Raw genomic sequence first — 22,725 nt, forward strand, 5'->3', positions numbered from 1 at the left:
CACTGAGCAGACGAACATTCAGAATCAATTCTGAAAAGGATAGCTCACCTTTTTTTAAGCAGAGACTTCCATTGACTGCTTTTCCCTCCTGGTTGATATCTATTTTCATCCAGCTATGGAGGTATTTCCTGTCCTTCTTGACCACTACCTTGGAGCCTTGTTTCTTGAGAAAGAGAGAGGTATTTTCCACCTCAAGGAACCCTTCCTGCTCATGGCAAGTCCACCGGGGTGCCTGGGAGCAGTGGGTAGAGATAGCTGGTAGGGAAGGGCCACGAGAATTGGAGATGCCCAGGCACAGAGCAGATTTAACATGAAGGAGTTTTCCATCCTCAGTCCACATCCACTGCTGGTTCTGGCTGGTCCCATCACACAAACCCACGACCACTCTCTTATTTTTGGAAAGGCACTCTTGTTTATGGACATGGACAATCTGAAACCCCTCTGGAAGACGAGATACTCATAAAGTACTAGGTAGCAAATTATAAGGCCCATCAGAAAACAAAACAACCCACCCACAAATCAGCCAAATGACGATATGAGGCTTACTTATCTTTTGTTATTGCTATCGTTTCAAGTGAATATTCCCAGAATCAACGTATGTGATTTAAAATCCCAAGGCTGACAATGTCAAAATGTCATACTTGGCTCCCTTTCTTTTACTTTCACATGGCTCAGGGAAGAAAACACCCCCATTGAAATAATGAAAGCAATCTTGGAAAAGACACAAAACCATCCAAAGAATATGGTGTGATATTTGAATCCATATAGTTAAATATGCTGAAGTTATGAAAAACCCCCATTCCCTGTCTAACCATTTTAACTCTTTCCATCATTCGTCACCATCCCCACTCTAAAAAAGCCCCCCTTTTCCGATTCTTAAGTTACCACTGTAGTATTTGTATACAAATTGCATAGTTTGAGTACAGTTTAAAAATTGGATGTATTTATACAAAACCAAAACAAAACAAATTTTCCCACCCATCTAAACCTTTTTAGCTATTTGCAACCAATGAAGGTATTGGTGATCACAAACACCATTTCTCACGGTCCTGGAGAGAAGCATTTCTCTATATTGTGACAATATCTACAACCTCCCCTCGATAATGAACAGATTAAAAAATATCAGCATTTCTCGACATTAAAGAAAAATTAAACATCCAATTGTTAAACATCAGTATTAAAAAGTGAAATATTCAGGCTCAGAAATGATTTTCCGAACTTTTACTTAATTTGCTCAGCTCTCTCACGAAAATATTCAGACCTTCCTTCCAGATAACAACTTCCAAATAAAACACACCACTGTTCTTCACCCCCTGTAGTTATACCACCTTAGACTTTCTTTCTTTAACACACACAAAAAACAAACCTATAACCTGATGAGGAAAAAAACATGGAGAATGCCACAGACCGTTACACAATAATCAAAATTTCTCCTCAAGGTGCTTCACTCTGTGCTGTCAAGATGCCATTTCAGGAGCTGCCCAAGGCATTTGGAAGACACGAGGAGGCCATTTATTTTCTTTTAGAGAAATCTCAACGGTGTGGACATAGCTGGCTCCTTTTACTCTTCCTCCTCCTCGGCTTTGGTTAAACTGCCATGGAGACCTGGCTCCATTTCCGCCCCAGTTCAGGCACTTTTCAAAGGACAGAGACTCCTCTGCTGGCTGGTAGAGAAACACCACGAGAGAGAGGCAAGCCCACTCACCTGAATTCCCGAAGATCAAGCAGGTAAGAATCGCCATGTAAAATTCAGCCTCCATTTTCCACTTAACAACTGTTCATGCTTTGCTTGGGGGGGGGGGGAATCTCCCAGATAAGAGAAGCAAAGACTAGGAAGGAAATGTGCCTTCATGGTGGGGGAAAAAGTCAGTGACGAGCACTTCCTCCTATTGAATTGTTTGGGGAAGTTTTACACCAGTGTCCTTTTGTCTGTTTCCTTAGAAAGAAGGGATTATGATTACCTCTCCTTTTTTTACGGAGAAAAAATTCTGGCCTCCAGGAGTAGAAGAAAACTTGTAAGTTTTCTCCTGCATCCCTGTGGCACATGACGACTTCTTAACCTCAAGAGGGAAGAAAGGAATTGTAATCTTAGGTAACTGAATGTTCCTAAAACATTACATCTCTTCAGGTGATGTTGATTCTGCTGAATAAACCCATGCCATGTAATTTATGAGGATCTATGACAAGCGATAGAAAGACATAAACATGTACTGTTTGTATAATGATATGCTGGGAGGCTATTGAGGAAAACCACATAATGATGGCAACTCTAGATCATTATCCCTCAAGTGATGACAACATCACATTGTGAGATAGTTATCTCTGCTGGGCAGAGGTGGAGACTACAATTAAACCCATCTCATTACCTATGCCAGGCTTCCCCCTCAAAATACTAGCTTCTTTCCAATAGGAAAAAAAAAGTAGATGCTTTATTCAATACTTAGTAATAAGAGTAGTTTATTGGCAGTATGAAACAAAGTCAACATAGCTGCATTAAAAATTCATATTTGAGCAGAACATCTAGTGTTTGCTGAGTGCATTGTTTTAAACTTTGTCTGTTGACGATTAAAACCTTCCAGAAATTTAAGAATATCCATGGCAGCGTCCTTTTGAAGAACTTCTGGAAATGGGATCAGTTACTTCATTTCCAAAGGCATCTGCCTTCTTTTTTTGGGAGAGAGATTCTAGGTAGACAGAATATTCAAAAATTCCTTCATAGTAAAAGAGAGACAGGTATTTAAAATTTTGGATACCTCATAGTTGCTACAAATTTGTTTTTCCCTTTTAAAGTAAAATGACTCACAATGTAGAAATACAGTGGCTGGAGTTCTGGAGCAGAAACGACCTCGATGCCCAGTAATAGAGAGTAAATACATATACACCCAGTGACAATCATTGTGCTCTGTAATTGATTGACAGGAGGTACTGATAAATACACATTGAATAGGTAATATTATCAAGACACATTTCCATATAAAATAGTACTGCTTTTGATTTTTTTTTTTTCAAAAACAAGGACTTATTTGTTAAAAATCCATTATCAATCACTTGCGACCTTAACGGCAAGATTCTGGTAACTGAGAAAGGTAATAGCACTTAAAACAGGAACAGTTTAACAGCTGACAGTCCATTCACAAGACAGATTTTGCAAACATGAAAGCATCTAAACACACAATAATAATTTCTTCAGCAGCTCTTTCAGTTGTCATCTGATGACATATGTCACCGAGGATTTCATAACATACATTCTGTGTGGCAGATAGTCGATACGGACAAAACAAAATCTCCTTAGCTGTGTGAGAAATCTATCATACCTCCATCAGCACAAGACCTTCAGAATAATGTAGGGGATGCTTACAAATGCATTCATATACACAAGGGGCCAGCGATCGGTAGTTGTTGCCGTCTTCCACAATCCGTGCCACAGCCTGGCTTCAGGACTTCTCTTTCCTTCCGCTGCAGGAAGCTCCTTCTAGAAGCCTCAGGTGGGTACCCCTAGAGCTCGATGGTCTGGTAAATCTTCAGAGGATCACTGGACAGTTTCTGCCGAGAGTCTGCTCTCGTACAGGCACAGGGCATGGTGCACAAATTCATACTGCTCGCTGGTCTGGACCATTCCACCCCTGCAAGGAAGAGAGGAGACAGTAACTTCTTACTGCTAACATCCTGCAGTCTTCATTCACAGACACCACACCAAGCTAGGCTCTTATGCCAAAGGCACAGAACAGCTGACCTGCTGATTCTTTTGTGCCGCCTCTTAACTGTGTCCAAATGACCCAACTGGTGAGCCCGATATGCTAATGTATATCAAGGGATTAACACAGTGCCCGGTCATCACTAGACCCCTGATTAATTTTACCTACATGCCATTACTGCGGAGACGGTACTGGCCTATGGATTAAATACTCCGACTTTGGAACCACCCAGGCTGAGGTAGAGTCTGAGTTGGAATCCCTGGTAAACCAATTCTGAGCTGTGGGATCTTGGGCAAGTTCCTTAAAACCTTTTCTGCCTCAGTTCCTCCTCTGTTAAAGTGGGATACTAACAATTCCTGTTGCACAGGATTGTTGGCGAGTGTTAAAGGAATTCATGGACCTGGAGTGTGAGTGTCACTTCTCAGGTACCTTATCATTCATCTCATGTTAAAATGGTTTATACACTTGGCTTAAAATTGAGGTAGGTTTACCAAACAAAATTGTACAAGTGAAAAGAACAGCTATCCTGAAAGGGTCTATTTGAATATGGAAACAGCCTTAGCCTTTAGGTGTGGTATGCTGGGTATGTATCTAAACACAATAGTGGGAGGGCCCTTAAATGCGCTGGGGAAAAGGGAATTGGCTCTTGCTTCTTTCCCCTTTGTTATCATCATTCTCATCACTGGTTACTCAGAGGCACCTGTTGTTACTGGATTGGTAGAAGGCTGCTTCTCATTATACTTTTATAGATAAAGTAGCTGTAGCACATTTTGCTCTTTACAATAATGGTTATTTACTTGGCAAAGCTGCCCACAGTAGTATAGATGTTACTTATTACTCGTGCTCACTGAGTAACAGCATCACTATTAGGAGTCTCTATAACTATGTGATCATACAACTCATTCTGAAATTACGTTTTAGCCAGTTCTCCTTAGTAGTTGTCGCTATCATTCAAAATAATTCTTTCTAGACCATGTCAGCACTCAACTTAAAAACAAGATATATTGTTTCACTGTAACGTGATTTCTGGTTAATGGTAATAACTAAGACTGAGCTTATATCTATGTTTACTTGTCAACCTCTATAAATATAAGCTTATAAGATATTAAGATACTAAGCCTTCACCCTTCTCAACTAAGCAGAGATGTTAAGTTAGCAAGATTTCATCCTTCTAAATTAAACTAAACAGCTTGACAGGATGCCAAAATGATGTTATTTGGCAAGAAATTCAAGGTAAATTTCAGGGGCAGCAACTTAATGGCAGAAGTATTTATCAGTCTTTTCTCCCCAGACTAGACATTTTGTTGTATTAAAGACAACTTTCTGGCTAATGTGTTCCTTGGTCATAAGATGATAACAAAAATGACAATCTGAGGATGTGGCAATTCTTCTTAGCTGGATGGTACCTCCTGGGCCCACCTAAAACCACAGCAGGTGTGCAAAAGATGCTGGGTTTGACTGAGGATCTTAAGAGACCCAGCCACAGTAAATATTAGGGCAGCTCCAGGAACCATTAGTCTTCCCCTTGAACTGCCGATGGTATGTGGAGCCTTACATGTGCTCCATCTCCTGGGCTCTGGTCTATGAGCTCCCTCACCATTTATTCACTTTGAGGTAAACTCTCCCCTTTCTTGTCTCTTCTGGTGAGTTCTGGTATTTATGTGTCCAACTGCTGAATGAACAAAGACATAGTCCAAGTTTTCATATCCATGTGACCCTAAATGGGTCAGCAGTGTATTTTCTTACTCTGAGTATATTTTCTCTGATGTTCTGTTAACTAACTCAAGGGTGTTCCAGCCAGCAAAGATGGGGAAGATGGGGAAATAAACTGATTAGTAGTAGGCTAGCAAAATTCTTGTGAGTCTGAAGGCTGAAGGGAGGTGTAGGAGAAATTATGCTACTTCCCACCTCATTTGGAAAGAACTGGCATCAGAAGGGTCCTCAGAGATCATTTATGCCAATCACCAGCACAATGTGGCCTTTCCAGAAGGGAGCAGCCTACAAGGCAGGTGGTCAGCTAGTTTCGGCTGGGATGCTCCGTGGGGAGGTGAGGTCCCATAAGAAGCAGCCTTTCCCAAAGTTGCAGGAAAGCTTCTGAGGAGATCAAAATGAATCTGCTCCTTTCTAACTGTCACTCCATTGGTTGGACTGAAATAACCCCCCCCCAAAAAAAGTCTAAAGGCTCCTCTTGTAGTCACACAATAGCTTTCTAAATGCTGGAAAACAACCATCAAAGTCCTATAATCTTTTCTTCTCTAGACTAAACATCCTGTGGTCCCTCAATATTTCTATAAAGCTTGGTTTCCCGGTCACTCACCAATCCAGTCTCCCTCTTCTGTAGGCCGTTTCATCAAAGATGACCTTCTTAGAGTGTTGTGTCTACTCCCGACAGGAGCTAGTCAGTGGGAATGTTTTCTCCTCTGAGCTGCGTGTTATAGGCCAATGAGTTTGCATTTGCAGGTACATCAGATGATAAGATGTCACCGTGCCCGCCTGGAGCCCAGGGTCTAGCAAGCATTTTAGGATAGTGAGTGAAGGTTTGGGCTAATGAAAAAGTCTGCAGGATTTTTTTTTTCTTTTTTGAGTGTGAAAATGACAGTTTGCTCTCATCCTGTACTTATGCTATTGAATGTCTGAAACTAAATGCAGGACTTTCCATTCATTCCTATTCATTTCAACTTGGTTTCAGCACAAAGTTCTTATTTATTATCACCAGTATTTCTATCATTCAATATATTAGCTTTTCATTTCTCACTCCCAGCTTTGTGTCTTCTAGATATTTAAGAAGCATGCCTTACTTCTTTTTAACTGTCACTTATAATGGAGTAGAAAAAGACAGGGCCAAGATGGGGTCTTTATTATAAATAATTTGATATCATGTTATATACTGTCTATCCCATTCCAAAATTGTTTCCAATAGGTGGTAGGTCCTTTAAGGGCAGGCATGATGTCGTAGTCTTCTCATATGTGCAACAGTGAAAAGCACTTATGAGTCCTAAGTAAATTTCTGCCATGTAGATTACCCAGGCCATGCTATTTTCATCTCATATGGAAGCAAATAAACTCTGGACTAAAAGAAGGAAAAAAGCATTACAGGATGCATTCACTGGAGTCTGGTTCAAATTCAGGGACTTGTCACCAACATCTCTGAAAATACTTAATAAATGTCTAATTCCATATATTGGTATCTAGAATACCTTGTGGATCTTTGTAAGAACTTAACATTTAGGATCGCCATGCAGATTTTACAGGGCCTTTTTATTGGCTGACACAGGAAAAAAAATACCCAAGAAGCTAATACAGTTCCTGTATACAAAATTCAGTTACAGGACAGGTGAATAATGTTAGATTATTCAGAACCCTCAGGAGAGCCCTGTAGTAATTCATCCCCAGGACAGCTCTGACTGGGTCCCTTGGTACTTTTCAGGTCAGACCGGGCTCCGTGGACTTGCTGAAGTCCAGATCCATATCACTGATGTAAAGTTGGTAACACAAGCTCGTCTTTGAATGTAAGGAGCAGGAATGCTCTTTTTAGTACTTTAAAAACCACCATCCAACTCCCTTTTAAAGAACAGGCACTAAAATAATCTTTGACCTCCAATAGAGCACAGTTTAAATTCAACCTAGGTTGCTTTTAAAAGATTTCCATGCTGATCTAGATGATGCTTCAGTGGAGAAAGCCTATGGGGCCTGAAATAGTTGGACCACCACGAGTCAGGCAGTACGCACCATCATCACTCAATACATGTATTAAAGCATTGTCTCCCCTGGGGAATCCTTTAGGTACAAAGCTGTTTCCCAGAGTTCCAGATTTCCCAGATCAAAGAGAAACAAAGTATGCTTATGCAATACCTTCTGCCGAGCAGCAATTAGTCTATAAAAAAAGAGTGGGGAAAAAATACAGGGCAAGGGGACCCAGTCAGTTGTAAAAGTGATCACGGCTGTGAAAGGTTTGGAATGCCAAGGTGTCAGGTTCAGCACCAGTAGGCACCAAAGTGGGTTAAAATAGAAAAAGACGCCATACACTGCTGTCAAGACAAATCCCTTCGCCAACACTTACTAGCTGCTCTACCTTACTACAAAACCTCTGCAGAACCTCTGCAGCACTCCGTTTTCTCGCCTGCAAGATGATGAGGTATCACGTAATGGTGCCTACCCTAGAGCACTGTGAGAAAGGAGCGGGACCATCCATTTAAAACACTCAGTACACAGCAGAGCACAGACACGTCCCATACTGCTGGCGCCTCTCACTGTTCTGCTCACTCTTCGGTGCTATCTGGTGGAACAGGACTGCCTGGAAGCCTCTGGGATGGCGTTGGAGAACTAAGAACACACCTGGCAGAGGACACGATATTGCCCTGCTGGGGCAAGCCTAGATGGAAAGATCCAAATAGGTTCCTGCATATTAAGCAGCCTAGAAGTCTGCTTCAGAGAGGCAGATGATATCATGGAAAGAAGTGGGCTTGGAGTCTGACAGATTCAAGTTTGAATCCTTGCTTTTGAACCTACTTGCTATATGATTTTGGACAAATCATTTAATCCTTCCCAACTGGGGTTTCCTCACTTACAAAATGACATTAATGCCAAACCCCGTCATTGTGAGGATTAAATGAGTCAGGCCATATCAATGTCTAGACAAAAGGCTCTTCAGAGAGTTGTTTTTCTTAAAAAGAGTGGTTTTTTTTTTTTTTTTTTTTTTAAAGAATTTACTTATTTACTTTCCAGAGAGAGAGAGAGAGAACAAGCAGGGGTCAGTGGCAGGCAGAGGGAGAAGCAGGTTCTTTGCCAAGCAAGGAGCCCAACGTGGGACTCAGTCCCATGGTGACCTGAGCCAAAGGCAGACGCTCAACCAACTGAGCCACCAAGGCCTCCCTCTTCCTCCTCGCAGAATTCTTAGAAGCCTAAGGTTCTGCAGTGGTCCCTGAGGCTATGGCAGAGTGGAAGAGGCTGGGTTTTAGGACTAGCTCCTAATCCTAGTTTTGACCAAGGCAGTTGTGCCTTTTATTTTATTTTATTTTTTAAGATTTATTTATTTATTTTTTGAGAGAGAGAGAGAGAGAGAGAGAACGTGCATGAGCACAGGGTGGGGGAGGGGCAGAGGGAGAGAGAGAATCTCAAGCAGACTCCCCGCAGAGTGCAGACCCTGACTCAGGGCTTGATCTCACCACTCTGAGATCAAGACCCCAGGTGAAATCAAGAGTGGGATCCCAGCTGACTGAGCCACCCAGGCACCCCTATTTTATTTATTTTTCAATTGGTTTTTCCATGTTGGTGTTCTGTGGAAGATTTTGTCTTCCCATTATTTTGTTTCCTGTTGTTCGCAAAAAAGTTTGAAAACCACTGGCTTGGCAAACAGTAGTTACCTAGTAAGGTTTCAAGCTTCGCAAGTTGTTTTTAAAGATATTTTCCTTTTAATTTTTTTATTTAGAGAGAGAGAGAGAGAGCACCTGCATGTGAGCAGAGAAAAGCAGAGGGAGAAGCAGAGAGAATCTTAAGCAGCCTCCATACTTAGCGTGGAGCTGGACGCCGGGCTCCATCTCACCACCCTGAGATCATGACCTAAGCCAAAATCAACTCAGACGCATAACCGACTGAGCCATCCAGGAGCTCCAAGTTTTGCAAGATTGAAATGAGAGAATCCATAAAACGCTTAGTACAGTGACTGTTATTTAGTGAGTACTAAATATATACTACATTTTTTTTTTCTTATTCTTTTGGTAAAGCTAACACTATGCCTCGGATGCTCATACATGTGATTTGTTTGGGACAGTCCTGGTTCACTCTTGCTGTTGTCCTGTAACTATTAATAGAACCACCTTCACTTACAGAAAGTGCCTTGCTTTGGACGGTAAGGTTTTGTTCACCCTAATTATCCCCTGCGCGGTGCCATGGAAGAAAGTCATTCCTTTCACTACAAAAGTGGTGTTGGCTACAAGGCTCTGATTTCTTGGTGATCACAGAATATGAACACAGTACTTGGCGAGGCCAGAGAGGATTCAGATACACCGCCCTTCTAGAAATGTCAGATATCTCCTATCCCATTAGCCCGACCAAACACAAAAACCAGTCTTCTGTCTCCCTGCCGGGAAGCACGTAGCTGTATCAGCTGGGGGTAGACTCAGGTTAGAAGGAAAAGAAATGTAGTTTTTTCCTTTTGCTACTTGGGAGGGTGTGTTGAAAAAAGCCCTCCAGATGCCCAGGAGAGAGATTTGGTTTTTAACATGTTAAAATTGTGACCTTTTGTGACTATTAACTCACACATACAGAGAGCAACAGCCTTTCCTGCTTCCCCGCCCAGCACGTATCCGGCCTAATCAGTAGACAGAAGAAATTCTACAGCGGTGACTCACTTCTGGGCTAACAATGGAACTTACGCTCCTTGGCTTTTTATTATTTTTGAATCTGGAATTCTTTTGGTAAAGTTTGGTACAGTAAATTTAGAACAAAAGGTGTGGACGTTAATGTGCCTCATGGGTAAAGCTTCGACAGCTTGGGCGTGAGTCAAGCCAGGCTAATGTCTGCTGCTGTCACTCAGGTGACTTGAACAAAGGTTTTCCCCAGGTCTTTATACAGATGTCATAGCAAGGAGGGAGAATTTACACATGAATGTTCTGACTCATTGTGACCTGGTATTTTGAACATAGACACTTTCCCTGGAATAGCTGTGTTCCAAAGTATTTGTAGGGGCATAAAAGCCAGCACACATGCAATGATAATCCAATCATAATTCAATACTCTAGCATATTTTGAATTTCATTTTTTCTCCTGAAAATTAACCAATTTTCTTCTGGACATCCAGGTTAACACTCAATTAACTCCAAGCTGAGAAGAAGGAAAAGGTTGTCCTGGCAACCACTTGAGAGATTCATTTGGCATAATCTGTTTTATAAGAGGACCTCTGGTAATGGTCTCAGTCAAGTAAATAAGATGTCAAGTAAGTAAGTCCATACCAATTTCTGGGGCTTTATTTTTAAGTTTCCTTAAAGGAAGTAAACCAAAATGTTTAATTTCTGATCTTCAAATGAGATCTTCGAAATTCACCAATTAAGGGGATCTTTGCAATGAGTTGGGAATGCAGACAGACATGGATAGATGTAAGGGTAGGGTTGATAAAAATTATCTGAACAGGTGGAAATTTTAGCTTTGGAATTCTTTTAAACAAGTTTTGGAAACAAAGAATACTTTGGGGACACACATTAGCCTAGAAAACTGATGGCTTACATATACCTCCTCTTGGATTGTTATAGTTAAAAAAAAAGAGAGAGAAAAACCATCACTCTAGAGTGATTAATCAAAACATTTAAACAATGATATGACGCACACTGGAAGCATTTTTCTATCCTGTCTGGGAAGCCACAAGCAAGGTCTTTGGATGTCATTCCAATTTAGGCCTCCAAGGTAAGGATGTACAAAGACAACAGCAGATTTCACCAGTGATTCTCTAAAAGAAGGATTAGACAGATTGTTTCCTGTTTCTGGGGAAGGGGAAAAAAAAAAGGAAAGAAAGAGGCCTTGGGACTGCATAGTATTTTATGTGCTTCACTTCCCAAATTCTGTTTTCAAGTTCTTCCAGTGTCCAAAGGTGCCCAATGAGATTAAAAGAAATATGATGGGAAGAAGTTGTCCGAGGTCAACCCCCCATGGAACGCATTCCTTTCATCCCTGCCTAGATGTCTTCTGATGGCCACATATTGTTCTTTAGTCATTCTCTGTGTGCGTGGAAGGCACTTTTTTGAGTTTTCTGGTTCATTTTATTATGATGGATTATTATTATTTTTCAAAGGGACAGGTGTGTCTTTCATATTCAGTGTATAAATGACTTTCTGTCACTATCTCCTACTGCAAACGCTAGCACACAGAAGCCGGAATGAATCCGTTGTAGCAGGAGCTAAGTATGGTAAAAGCTAGTTGGTTTAGCTTTAACAGAAACAAGACTTATCAGGTAGATGGTATATTCCGAACAATGTGGTGATATTTCAGTTTAGAAGGTTTAAGGGGCTCCTGGGTGGTGCAGTTGGTTAAGTATCCAATTCTTGGTTTCAGCTCAGGTCGTGATCTCAGGGTGGTGAGATTGAGCCCCCTAGCCGGGCTCCGCGCTCAGTGCAGAGTCTGCTTGAGACTCTCTCTCCCTCTCCTTCTGCCCCTCCCTGCTGTGTGCACGATCTCTCTCTCTCTCAAATAAATGAACTAATTTAAAAAAAAAAGATTAGAAGATTTAAGCCAGGTATGGAAGGGCTCAGGAATAAAACGTGATTACACTGGGTTCAGCTTAGTGACAATGTTATGGGTCCTTTTTTTCCCCAACATAATTCTTTTTTTTTTTTATAAAGATTTTATTATTTATTTGACGGACAGAGAGAGACAGCCAGAGACAGAGGTAACACAAGCAGGGGGAGTGGGAGAGGAAGAAGCAGGCTCCCAGCGTAGGAGCCTGATGTGGGGTTCGATCCCACAATGCCAGGATCACGCCCTGAGCCGAAGGCAGATGCTTAACCACTGAGCCACCCAGGCGCCCCTCCCACCATAATTCTTAAAAATTGTTGACCTATGTACGTATGGTAACCCACCATTAATAGGAAAACATGAGTTTTGTCATGCCGGCCAATAGAAAGTTCAATGTATTTATCATATTCAGATATTAATAATAATCTAAGCTGAAACCATCAGAGATAAACAATTTTCCCTGGTTTATACAGCAACCAGTTCAGGGTCATTGGCAAAGGCAGAACTAGGATGTGAACTTCCTCTCAAACTGTATGTAACCCAATTCAGTCTCCCACTCCAGAAAACAACAGTGTTTTGGGAACCAAACAAATTCAGAATTTAGCCAATCTAATTAGAGCAAAACTGGAAGTTCAGTTCAGAATGTCTAAAAAAAGCCCCAAACAGACAGTCAAAATTCGTTATGTGACTTTGGATACATCATTCACTCCTTTCAGGTCTTGGATTCCCCCTGGAGAATGAGAGACTTGTACAGTATTCGACCAGATTTCTTTTAAACCATCCCTTTCCTCGTAGGTGTTTGGCAAATGTTTTGATTGTCTGTTTTTGCCATTCCATTGTTCTCTACAGAAATAAAGGTTCAAAGACTCAAAGAACACAATAGCTGAGAGCAAGGTTGGCGAGTCCGATGATCACTTCCCAATCACTGAATCCCAAGATGGAAAAGGCACCTTATTGGAGGGGTCCCTGAGTCCACTCGTGCCCCTGTCATTAACAGGAGACCAAATAAACACATACATATGGAAAAGGCACCTTATTGGAGGGGTCCCTGAGTCCACTCGTGCCTCTGTCATTAACAGGAGAGCAAATAAACACACATACATATGGAAAAGGCACCTTATTGGAGGGGTCCCTGAGTCCACTCGTGCCCCTGTCATTAACAGGAGACCAAATAAACACACATACATATGGAAAAGGCACCTTATTGGAGGGGTCCCTGAGTCCACTCGTGCCCCTGTCATTAACAGGAGACCAAATAAACACACATACACATGGAAAAGGCACCTTATTGGAGGGGTCCCTGAGTCCACTCGTGCCCCTGTCATTAACAGGAGACCAAATAAAAACACATACACATGCGTCACTAATTTTCAAATGCATGTAGGTGATGTTTTGATTCACAGAATGAAAGTTAATCTATAAGCATTAAGGGTTTCAAAATACAGTTATCAAGTTGAAGTCCATAAAATATTTTACTCTTAAAAAAGGGGTCCTTATACCAGGAGAGGTTGGGGTACACTGATAATGTCCCATCTTTCCTTTTACATATGTAGACAGTAAGGCCTGGAATGGGGTCATACATGGAATTAAGGCACAGCCAGGACTAGCACCAAGCTTTCTGACCCCTGGTCCAGCGACCTTCAGCACCTCGTACTCTAGTGGCTGCCCGCTTCCTAGGCCCACCAGCCAGTTGCTTGGTCCCAATTGCCTGATACATACTTCATCCTTAATTAAAAATGAAAGCTATGGTAATGAAGGAATGATCCATTAATGCACTTCTAAATAAAACACTTGTGGGTGCCTTGCACTGAATTTGAACTCCTACTTGGAAAAAAAGAAATCCTAATTTAGTTCAAAATATGCTCAAAAGTACTATTAAAAAGAGAATCACAGACTCATGAATCTGCAGGGAGAACTGTAGCCTCTATTAATAGAAGTTGCCCTAAAGCCAATAAAAATAACATCTTGCCAGAGAATGAGGAATCCACCAAATGGCTTTGTCACTGTTGTTACAATGGAAACATCCATTGTAACAGNCTCTAAACCAGACCATTTGAATTTATTGCTAAAATGCAGATTTGTGATCTGAGTACAAATTGTCTGCTTCTGTCATGTTGAATAATAATAATTGGGCATTATAATTTATTATTATTATTATTATTAGGAATCAGGTTTTTTATCCTGCTCAATGCTCAAACTCTTGACTAATCAGTGATGGGACAAGCCCATTTCAAGTATCTAAATCACTGGACTTTCTTCTTCTTTGCTCTTAGTCCTGCCCTGGACTTCTCAGAGGAGGCAAATATAATTGGTGGGGGGTAAACTATCAGGAAAAAAGAGGCCCAGTGTGCAGCGTTGGATCACTAGCGGGTAGTGGTCATTGTTAAAGGGAGTATGAGAGGATAGGAAAAAGCCTGTGGGGCTTGTACTCTGCAGCATACAAAATATCAGCTCCTTGATATATTGGCTCTGTCTTTTTTTTTTTTTAAGATTTTATTTATTTATTCGACAGAGATAGAGACAGCCAGCGAGAGAGGGAACACAAGCAGGGGGAGTGGGAGAGGAAGAAGCAGGCTCATAGTGGAAGAGCCTGATGTGGGACTCAATCCCATAATGCCAAGATCACGCCCTGAGCCAAAGGCAGACGCTTAACCGCTGTGCCACCTGGCTCTGTCTTTTGTAGCCCTCATTATACTCAGCTGGGTGCTCCTTTTTAATGGTCCCCACCCATGGTCAAATCCCCATGCCGTCCCCAGTCTTCTCTCCACCACCAAACTTCTTGAAAGAACAGTTTATATTTATTATTTACAACTTCTTTTCCTCCCATTTAGAAAGGCTTTGAGAAAAGTTTGTATGGTCAAATAAATATGAAGAGAGCTCATGGGAGGTTCAATGGGTTTCTGTGTTGGGGGACTTCCCAGATTCCTTAATGTTTTAATACCTACTGTGAATATCCAAGTGGAGAGGGTGTCTAAGAAATAGTGTATATAGCTCAAATTTAATTGAGAGCCTATTTTATTTTATTTATTTATTTTTGCCTGAATACAGTCGAAGAGGGTCTGGTACTTGGCAGGCTCTCACAGTTTAATTAATAATTAAACTGTGCCTTGAGAAACCCGGTCTGGAAAAGTCTGTTAAGGAATCCATCTTTCTATGCCGAGGTGCCTGATGCACGTACGGTAGTAAGCGTTTAGGAAATGTTGAATGAATGAATGAATGCCTGATTCGGGGCACCGCTCTAAGCAGAGATCTTGGGTGCCTGCTTTACAGGACACAGGACGCAGGAATCAGGCCCATATACAAACACTCATCCTAAAAATATCCCACCTCAGGGTCAGCTTCATGGGCTTGTGACCTGCTGGGTCACACCAGCCCCCTCCCCTGTGCTGAGAAGGACCTTTGCACTTGGGTTAATGCTCTACTGTCACTGTCTTGAAATATTTAATAATTTTTTTTTTTTTTTAGCAGGGGCCCCACATTTCCATATTGCAGTGGGCCCTGGTAGCTGATCTTACCCAAGGAATCCCTTGTTCGAGTTCTTCTGTTTCCTCTCCACTCCCCTCACCTTCCCAGTGCCCACGGCTCTCTACCAGTCTTCTCCACTGCAGGGCCTCAGGTGTGCCCAACTTCTGGGGCCCTCTCTTCAAGTCCCCTTCATCAAAATCCAAGTTCCGAATGTATTCCTAATGCATGGATTTACATTCGCTTTAGCTACCCTACTCTAGCTGGAAGGGACAGATCACCTTGTTTAGATGAAAGGGTTAATAGCTGAGAAAGCATAAGGTGTCACCCTCACCTTCCATCTCCACGTTCAATGAACATTAAAAAAGAATGATTCTTTTCTTCAAGGATTGGCTCTCTAATAGCGGTATTTCAGACATTCGCCACACACAGATATTTTAGGCATCCTCCACAGACAGATATTTTGGGATAAGGCAACTTTCCTATGTTCCTCAAATTATATTCTTAAGGCAACTGCTGACAGTGTCACTCTATCTCTTCATGGAAGAGCTCTCATTCATACTTGACGTTGTTTGAAAAATTATGGTGTCATTGCATTTACTTTTAACTGGCAAAGCATTAATAAAAAGATATGTTTTTGTCAAGCAGTTTTGCAATAAACATATTCAGAAAGACTGTTGACTTTCATCTGTAATGATCACAACTTTTGGGTTAGAAGTTGGAAGTCCTGGGTTCCAAAGAGGTCTACTTTGCCAGCTTTTAGCTACATGATTTTGGACAAGTTCCTTGATGATCCTGAATTCTTTGTTTCCCACCAAGGAACACCTCTGTTCCTACTTTGGGGTTCATTTTTGGAGTTCAATGAAACTTATGAGACATGTGCTTTGAAGGCCGTGGCGGGGAGGTGATCATTATTAAATCAACTTCCAAGTGTCAATATTGGGTTCTGGAATGTTCGAAGACAGATCCAGGACTGAAGGCGAGGTGGCCACAGAGACTCGGGCTGGGGACAAAGTCTGAAGAACTGATGAAGAAAGATAAGCTTCAAGAACAGAAAGGTGGGCATTCAGATTTTCTGGGGTCAGTTTTTCTTTTACTGGCATGAGCTTGAGGATGTGGTCAAAGGCAGCAGTCAGCTACAAACTGGCATTTTCATGATGAAATATGACAGGAAAAAAAAATTAGAAACCGAAGCAAGACGCAAGAAGCCTGGAGGAGAAGAAGTTGGATGAGGTGAAGGAAAGGAGGAACTTTTTCCATCTCGCTTTTCATAATAACTAGGGGGGTGCATAGCAGAGGGAAGAGACGAAAGAAAGAAAGAAAGAAAGAAAGAAAGAAAGAAAGAAAGAAAGAAAGAAAGAAAGAAAGTCTGTTTTGATCCTGTGAAGGCAGGCAGGCAAAGGAAAGACGTTTCAAGGAAGGTTTTAAAGAGAGGATCCACTTCATAAACCACAGAAGTAGCTGCTCTGAAAGAATGTATGTAGAAGAGATGTTGATTAATGACTCAGTGAAAATTATTTCCAGACACATATTGGCAGTAATTCAAATCCAGGGGGGTAGGGAGCCTTTGGACCAGCAGAGAAGTTTTGATATGTTTTGGAGATCCTATCAGGAATAAAAAGACAAGCCTTGTGGGGAGACCTTGGTGGTGATGGAAGGCCAAGGCTAAAATTTCTGACCGTTTGCTTTAGGAAGGAAGGAGCCGATAGAGGAGGCATTGTGATATGGTTTAAAAAATGTATTTGTGATTCCATTCAGAGCTAGAGGACAATTTGGTAGACTTGACAGGGGAATGTGACTGGGAAGGGGAAGCCAAGGTGGAGGTCGGGCTCCAAAAGCAGGTGGGGGAGGTGGGAGATGGGGGGGAGGGTGAACAGGCAAGACTGAAGAATAACAAAAGCCAAAAAAGAAATGAGCAAACCAAACCCATTTTTCCCCCAAGGTGTTGTTCTAAATAGTGTCAGAGAAGGTGTTGGAGGTCAACTCGGTTCAGAGTCAGCCTAGATCCATGGAGGGGTCTGACGTTCATAGAGTTTCAGCACTAGCTAGAAGAGAGGAGGGTGCACGGGTGTGGACTGGAGTCCTTGAGGGGCTAGGGGTCCCATGCAGGAGGCCTGTGTATGGAAACACAAAGCAGGAGAGATCAAGGTCACTGTGGGAACAGGTCCAGGCTGACTTGGTGCTGTCCTTTACCCTCTGACGCAAGCCCCACTTCCGGGTGAAGGGAGGACCCAAGTCTGGAGTGAAAAACTGGACCCTATTCCAGCTGGACAGACAGTCCTGGATGGAAGGACACTAAGACAGCAATTGTAAGAGAAGGAGAAGAGATCACTGGAGCTGATCTTGTGTACAGAAAGAAAATATTTTTGGAAGCAGTTACATGTAAGGTATGGAAAGGGAAGAAGTGGGTGAGGTAGAGAGAGCGTTAGAAACATAGGCTGAGTGTTCTACTAACTACATCATGGATGTAATCTCATCTCTCTACTGCCACAGCCCTGTGAGGTATAAATAATAATATATATTGCTTCCAGTTTATAGATGCGTGTTCAGGTTTCTTGCTAAATATACATTGATAATAACAGTGGCTAAACTTGACCGCATGTTTATTATGTGCCAGGAACTTTATAGGTTATCTCTTACTCCTTATAACAACAATAGCAAGAAGATACAAGTATGACTTCCATCTTCCAACTGAGAAAGCCCAGACATGGGGACGTCTTGCAACTTGCCTAAGGCCGCACAACCAGGAAATGGAAGCAGCCATGAGGCTCACGCAGGTGCTGTGTTTCCGGAGGCCAGCGGTGTAGCCACTCCATGAAGAGCCGCTCTGTGAAGCCAGTCAAAATTGAGTGAAAAAGAGAGAGAAGATACGCTGACAGAGACTGAGAAGCTACTACTTACGAAAAGATAAATGATAGCCCGGCTGGGGAAAGGAAAACCTTATCTGGACAGAGGGATTTGAATGGTTAATTTTTAAAGATAGGAGAAACTTTATTGATAATTTTAATAACAATGAAGATAATAACAGAGCACATTTATTGAAGGTTTACTGATCCTGTTCTAAGTGATATATATCAATGTGTGTGGGTATATATATGTATGTCATTGAATTTTTAGAGCAATCCTTTGTCTATTATTGAAATCTCAGGACGTAGCACATAGTAGGTGCTCAATAAATATTTGTTGAATGAATCTTAAAAGGTAATTATCTACACTTTTTGGAGACTCTGGGCCACAGGGCTTAAGTCCAAGAGGCTCAGCTTCCATGGTCCTCTTGTTTTCTTACTTCACAGCATTTATCTCTGTCTGAAATTGTCCTGTGTATTTCTTTCCTTTTTTATTATCTGTCTGTCTGTCTGTCTCTCTTTGCATCAGCATGTAAACACTAGGAGAGCCAAGCTTCACTCATCTTGTTTAGTGCTACACATTAGCATCTAGAAGGATGCCCTGGGCATAGGAGAAAATTAATAAATATTTGCTGCATGAATGAAAGAAGAGAACCTCATATTTCAGCCTTTCAGGAAAGCTCTTTTCCACACTAGCACACTGAATTGCAGAGCAGAGAGGCTGGCTGCCCATGTGCTGATACAGCATATTTTCTCTGTCTGTTTTCTCAAAGAGCATCTGTTTACTTTCTCTATCACTGACTCAACTGTTCACTTACCCAGATAGGCTTAGTTGTGGAGGAAGGAAGAAAAGAAGTTTCTTGTTGGTTTTGTTTTGAACACAGATAAACACAGATCATTACAAAGATGAACAAACCATCTCTATACGAAAACAACTGTTCCACCCACACCCATTAGGATGGCTACCATTCAAAAACAACAACAACAGCAACAAAACAGATAATAACAAGTGTTGACAAAGGTTAATAGAACTTGGAACACTTGTGCACTGTTGGTGTGAATGTAAATGGTGCAGCTACTGTGGAAAACAGCATGGCGGTTCCTCAAAAAATTAGAGATAAGAATTACTATATGATCCAGCAATCTCATTTCTGGGTATATATCTAAAAGGATCTCGACCACTATTTGGAACCCACATTCATGGCAGCATTATTCACAACAGCCAAAAGGTAGAAGCAACAAAGTATCTATGTATGGATGAAGGGATAAACAAAATATGATCTATACACAAGGGAATATTATTCAGCCTTAAAAAGCAGAGAAATTCTGACGTATGACACAACATGGATGAATCTTGAGGATATTAAAAAAAAAATCCCAGGGGCTGGGGGCAGGAGGGAATAGGAAGCTGTTATTTAAAGCGAACAGAGCTTTGCCAGATGAAAAGAGTTCTGGAGTTTGGCCGCACAACACGCGAATATACTTAACACCACTGTATTGTTAAAAATGGTTAAGATGGTAAATTTCATTAAGTACATCTTTTCACAATTAAAAAGAATAGACTGGGGGCGCCTGGATGGCACAACGGTTAAGCGTCTGCCTTCGGCTCAGGGCGTGATCCCGGCGTTCTGGGATCTAGCCCCACATCAGGCTCCTCTGCTATGAGCCTGCTTCTTCCTCTCCCACTCCCCCTGCTTGTGTTCCCTCGCTCCCTGGCTGTCTCTATCTCTGTCAAATAAATAAATAAAATCTTTAAAAAAAAAAAAGAATAGACTGAAAGAAAAGGTGACTCTTGGTACTGTGACACATGCCTCATTTTAAACAATCAGGATCCTAAAGTGAATGATTCAGTGAAGTCCAATGAAAAAGCAGAGTAAATATAAAGGAAGAAGAGTGTAAGACAGAGAGGGAACAGCTACACCACAAATAACCTGTATTAGAGAGAAGGAGGGATTAAGCATAAGCTTTTGGTTTTGTACACTTTTTTTTTTAAAGATTTTATTTATTTGAGAAAGAGAGCTGGAGCATGTGTGCACGAGCTGGGGAGGGAGGCAGAGGGAGAAGCAGACTCCTTGTTGAGCAGGGAGCCTGACGTGAGACTCGATCCCAGGACCCCGAGATCACGACCTGAGCCAAAGGCAGGCGCTTCACCAACTGAGCCACGCAGGCGCCTCTGGTTTTGCAGTCTTGATGGTCAGAGTTGCAAATAACACGTTCATCAATGGCTTTTGAATGTAAGATATACCTACGCGTTTTACACAAATCTCTATGGCGATTTAAGACTTTGGAGCCTGCGACGTTTACCAAGTCAGGCTGATTGGATCAGGCTGTGAGCCCTAATGCTGCTCTGACGTGCCATCTCTGTTCCCCAGGCTGGCAGACACTCACCTGTCTACACGAAGCTGGCAGACAATGCTTAGTGCATCCACAACTCCTTCTTCTTTCAACTGTCGACAGCCAATGGCTGTAGCAATAAAGCATCCCGTTCTACCGATCCCTGCACTGGAAAGAAAAGACAAAAGAGTAAAAAGGTGGAGGAAAAGTAGAAACGATGAACTATATTCTTTTATTTTATTTTTTTGGTTTTTGAAAATTTTAATTCCAGTATGATACTCGTCGCAGGGGTACAACATAGTGATTCGACAATTCCATGCAACACCCAGGGCTCTTCATGACAAGCGCACTCCTTAATGCCCATCCCTCTTTCACCCATTCCCCCCAAGCACCTCTCCAAGATAAAAGATATTCTTTTAAAAGGGTATGTCTAAATCTGAAACAGCAAGCCAGGCTTAGCAACAACAATGACAAAAGCTCTTAGGCCCAGAGGACAAACCTGGCCCAGAGCAGTGCTTAAACTGCCTTCCCTCATTGAGTTCTATGCAATAGGGAGAGTCGGGTGGAGGGAGAATAGTGAAAGAGGCATTGTCATTATTCGACAAAGAATAATGAGGACCTGAGTTTAGGGAAGGTATAGGGAGTAGAAAGGAGGAGCAAGACTTAGACACATCACAAATGTGAATCTGGGGGACTGGAAGAAAGGTAGTGCCAAAGAGACAAAGGGAGAATTCCAGAAGGGCTGATTTGGGTGAAGGGGAGGCTGGTCTTGGATATACTGATGTTGAAGATTCCGGTGAATAACTGAAGATTCAGTTGAGTTTGGGAGAAGGATGTGGCCAGAGGCACATGTTTCTGAGTCATTTCTATCCAGGTGATCGTTGAATAGAAACACTATCCGTCCAGTCCAGGAGGGGTTGCCCATTCATCTGCCCAAGATGGAAGTCATCAACCTAACAAGCCATTCTCTCTTTAACTCTCTCTCCCCATCCCTCCTCCCTCTCCCTCTCCTCCCACCCTTCAGCGATTTCAACCACTAATAGTCTTTATGCAAATTTCTCTCAAATTTACATCTGAATTCCCTAAGTTTCTCCTAAACTCTAGATTAGCATTCTACCTCTTAGCTGGAACTCTTGATGTTACTATTTTGCACTGGCTTCAGTTCAGTGTATCTAAATTCAATGTATCTAAAACAGAATTAATTATCTTTTCCCTCAATGGCATTACCAGTTAGCCACAAGTTTTCCAGCCTCGAAATCTTGGAGCCATCTCCAACATCTCCCCCCTTTCACCTCCCACATCCAATCTGTTACCAATTCTTATATTTTCCACCGCTACTGAAGCTTCTGGGATCCATGCTTTCCTTTCTATAAACTGTGCTCACGTTTTCGACATCTCCTTCCTTCATGGTTAGCAATGATCTCATTATGGTTGCCAAGTCTCGAGTCTCTTCCTGGACTAATTCACGATACACACAGCTGCTAGGTTCATCTTTCTCAAATAGGGATCTGATCATATTACTCTCTTCTCAAACACTGTAGATGTATCGCAGTAGTTACGGGCAGTGTCTGTGACCTTGCATAATACGACTGTGACTCACTTTCACGCGNGCTACTGAAGCTTCTGGGATCCATGCTTTCCTTTCTATAAACTGTGCTCACGTTTTCGACATCTCCTTCCTTCATGGTTAGCAATGATCTCATTATGGTTGCCAAGTCTCGAGTCTCTTCCTGGACTAATTCACGATACACACAGCTGCTAGGTTCATCTTTCTAAAATAGGGATCTGATCATATTACTCTCTTCTCAAACACTGTAGATGTATCCCAGTAGTTACGGGCAGTGTCTGAGCCCCCCGCCACGGTGTTCGTGACCTTGCATAATACGACTGTGACTCACTTTCACGCTTTCGGTCTTTTTACTGTCCTCCTTGTATCCTTTGTGCCATTTTTGTCATCTACATGAATCACTGCAAAAAATGGCATTCATTTTCCAACTTTCCTTTCTGTGTTAATGATATTCCTTCAGTCAGAAATGCCCTCCTTACCAGCCTTTAAAACCACAAACATTGGTCATTTTTTAAGATCCTGCTCAACATTATTCTAACTCCTAGAGGCTTTCTTCAGGCTTCATAGTTTGAATTAATAGTTCCCTTCTCAGCCCTCA

The 22,725-nt window shown here is 41.9% G+C and overlaps 2 protein-coding genes across 2 annotated transcripts in view; both read right to left on the minus strand.

The window, feature by feature from the left end:
• PTPRB (protein tyrosine phosphatase receptor type B) overlaps positions 1-1,834 on the minus strand; it is a 110,049-nt gene extending 108,215 nt beyond the window's left edge. Inside the window, exons 1-2 of the mRNA XM_002915613.4 lie at positions 1,706-1,834; positions 49-441 (exon numbers count right to left, since the gene is read on the minus strand). Of these exons, the coding sequence (XP_002915659.2) occupies positions 49-441; positions 1,706-1,760 (448 nt within the window). The 5' untranslated portion in view covers positions 1,761-1,834. The remainder of the gene's footprint in view (positions 1-48; positions 442-1,705) is intronic.
• A 598-nt stretch (positions 1,835-2,432) lies between these two features.
• Positions 2,433-22,725, minus strand: part of PTPRR (protein tyrosine phosphatase receptor type R) — a 260,911-nt gene continuing 240,618 nt past the window's right edge. Inside the window, 3 exon segments of the mRNA XM_034644175.1 lie at positions 2,433-3,549; positions 3,551-3,623; positions 20,615-20,728. Coding sequence (XP_034500066.1) covers positions 3,496-3,549; positions 3,551-3,623; positions 20,615-20,728 — 241 coding nt within the window. The 3' untranslated portion in view covers positions 2,433-3,495.

The sequence above is a fragment of the Ailuropoda melanoleuca genome, chromosome 15 (genome assembly GCF_002007445.2).
Source record: "Ailuropoda melanoleuca isolate Jingjing chromosome 15, ASM200744v2, whole genome shotgun sequence".
Taxonomy (NCBI): Eukaryota; Metazoa; Chordata; class Mammalia; order Carnivora; family Ursidae; genus Ailuropoda; species Ailuropoda melanoleuca.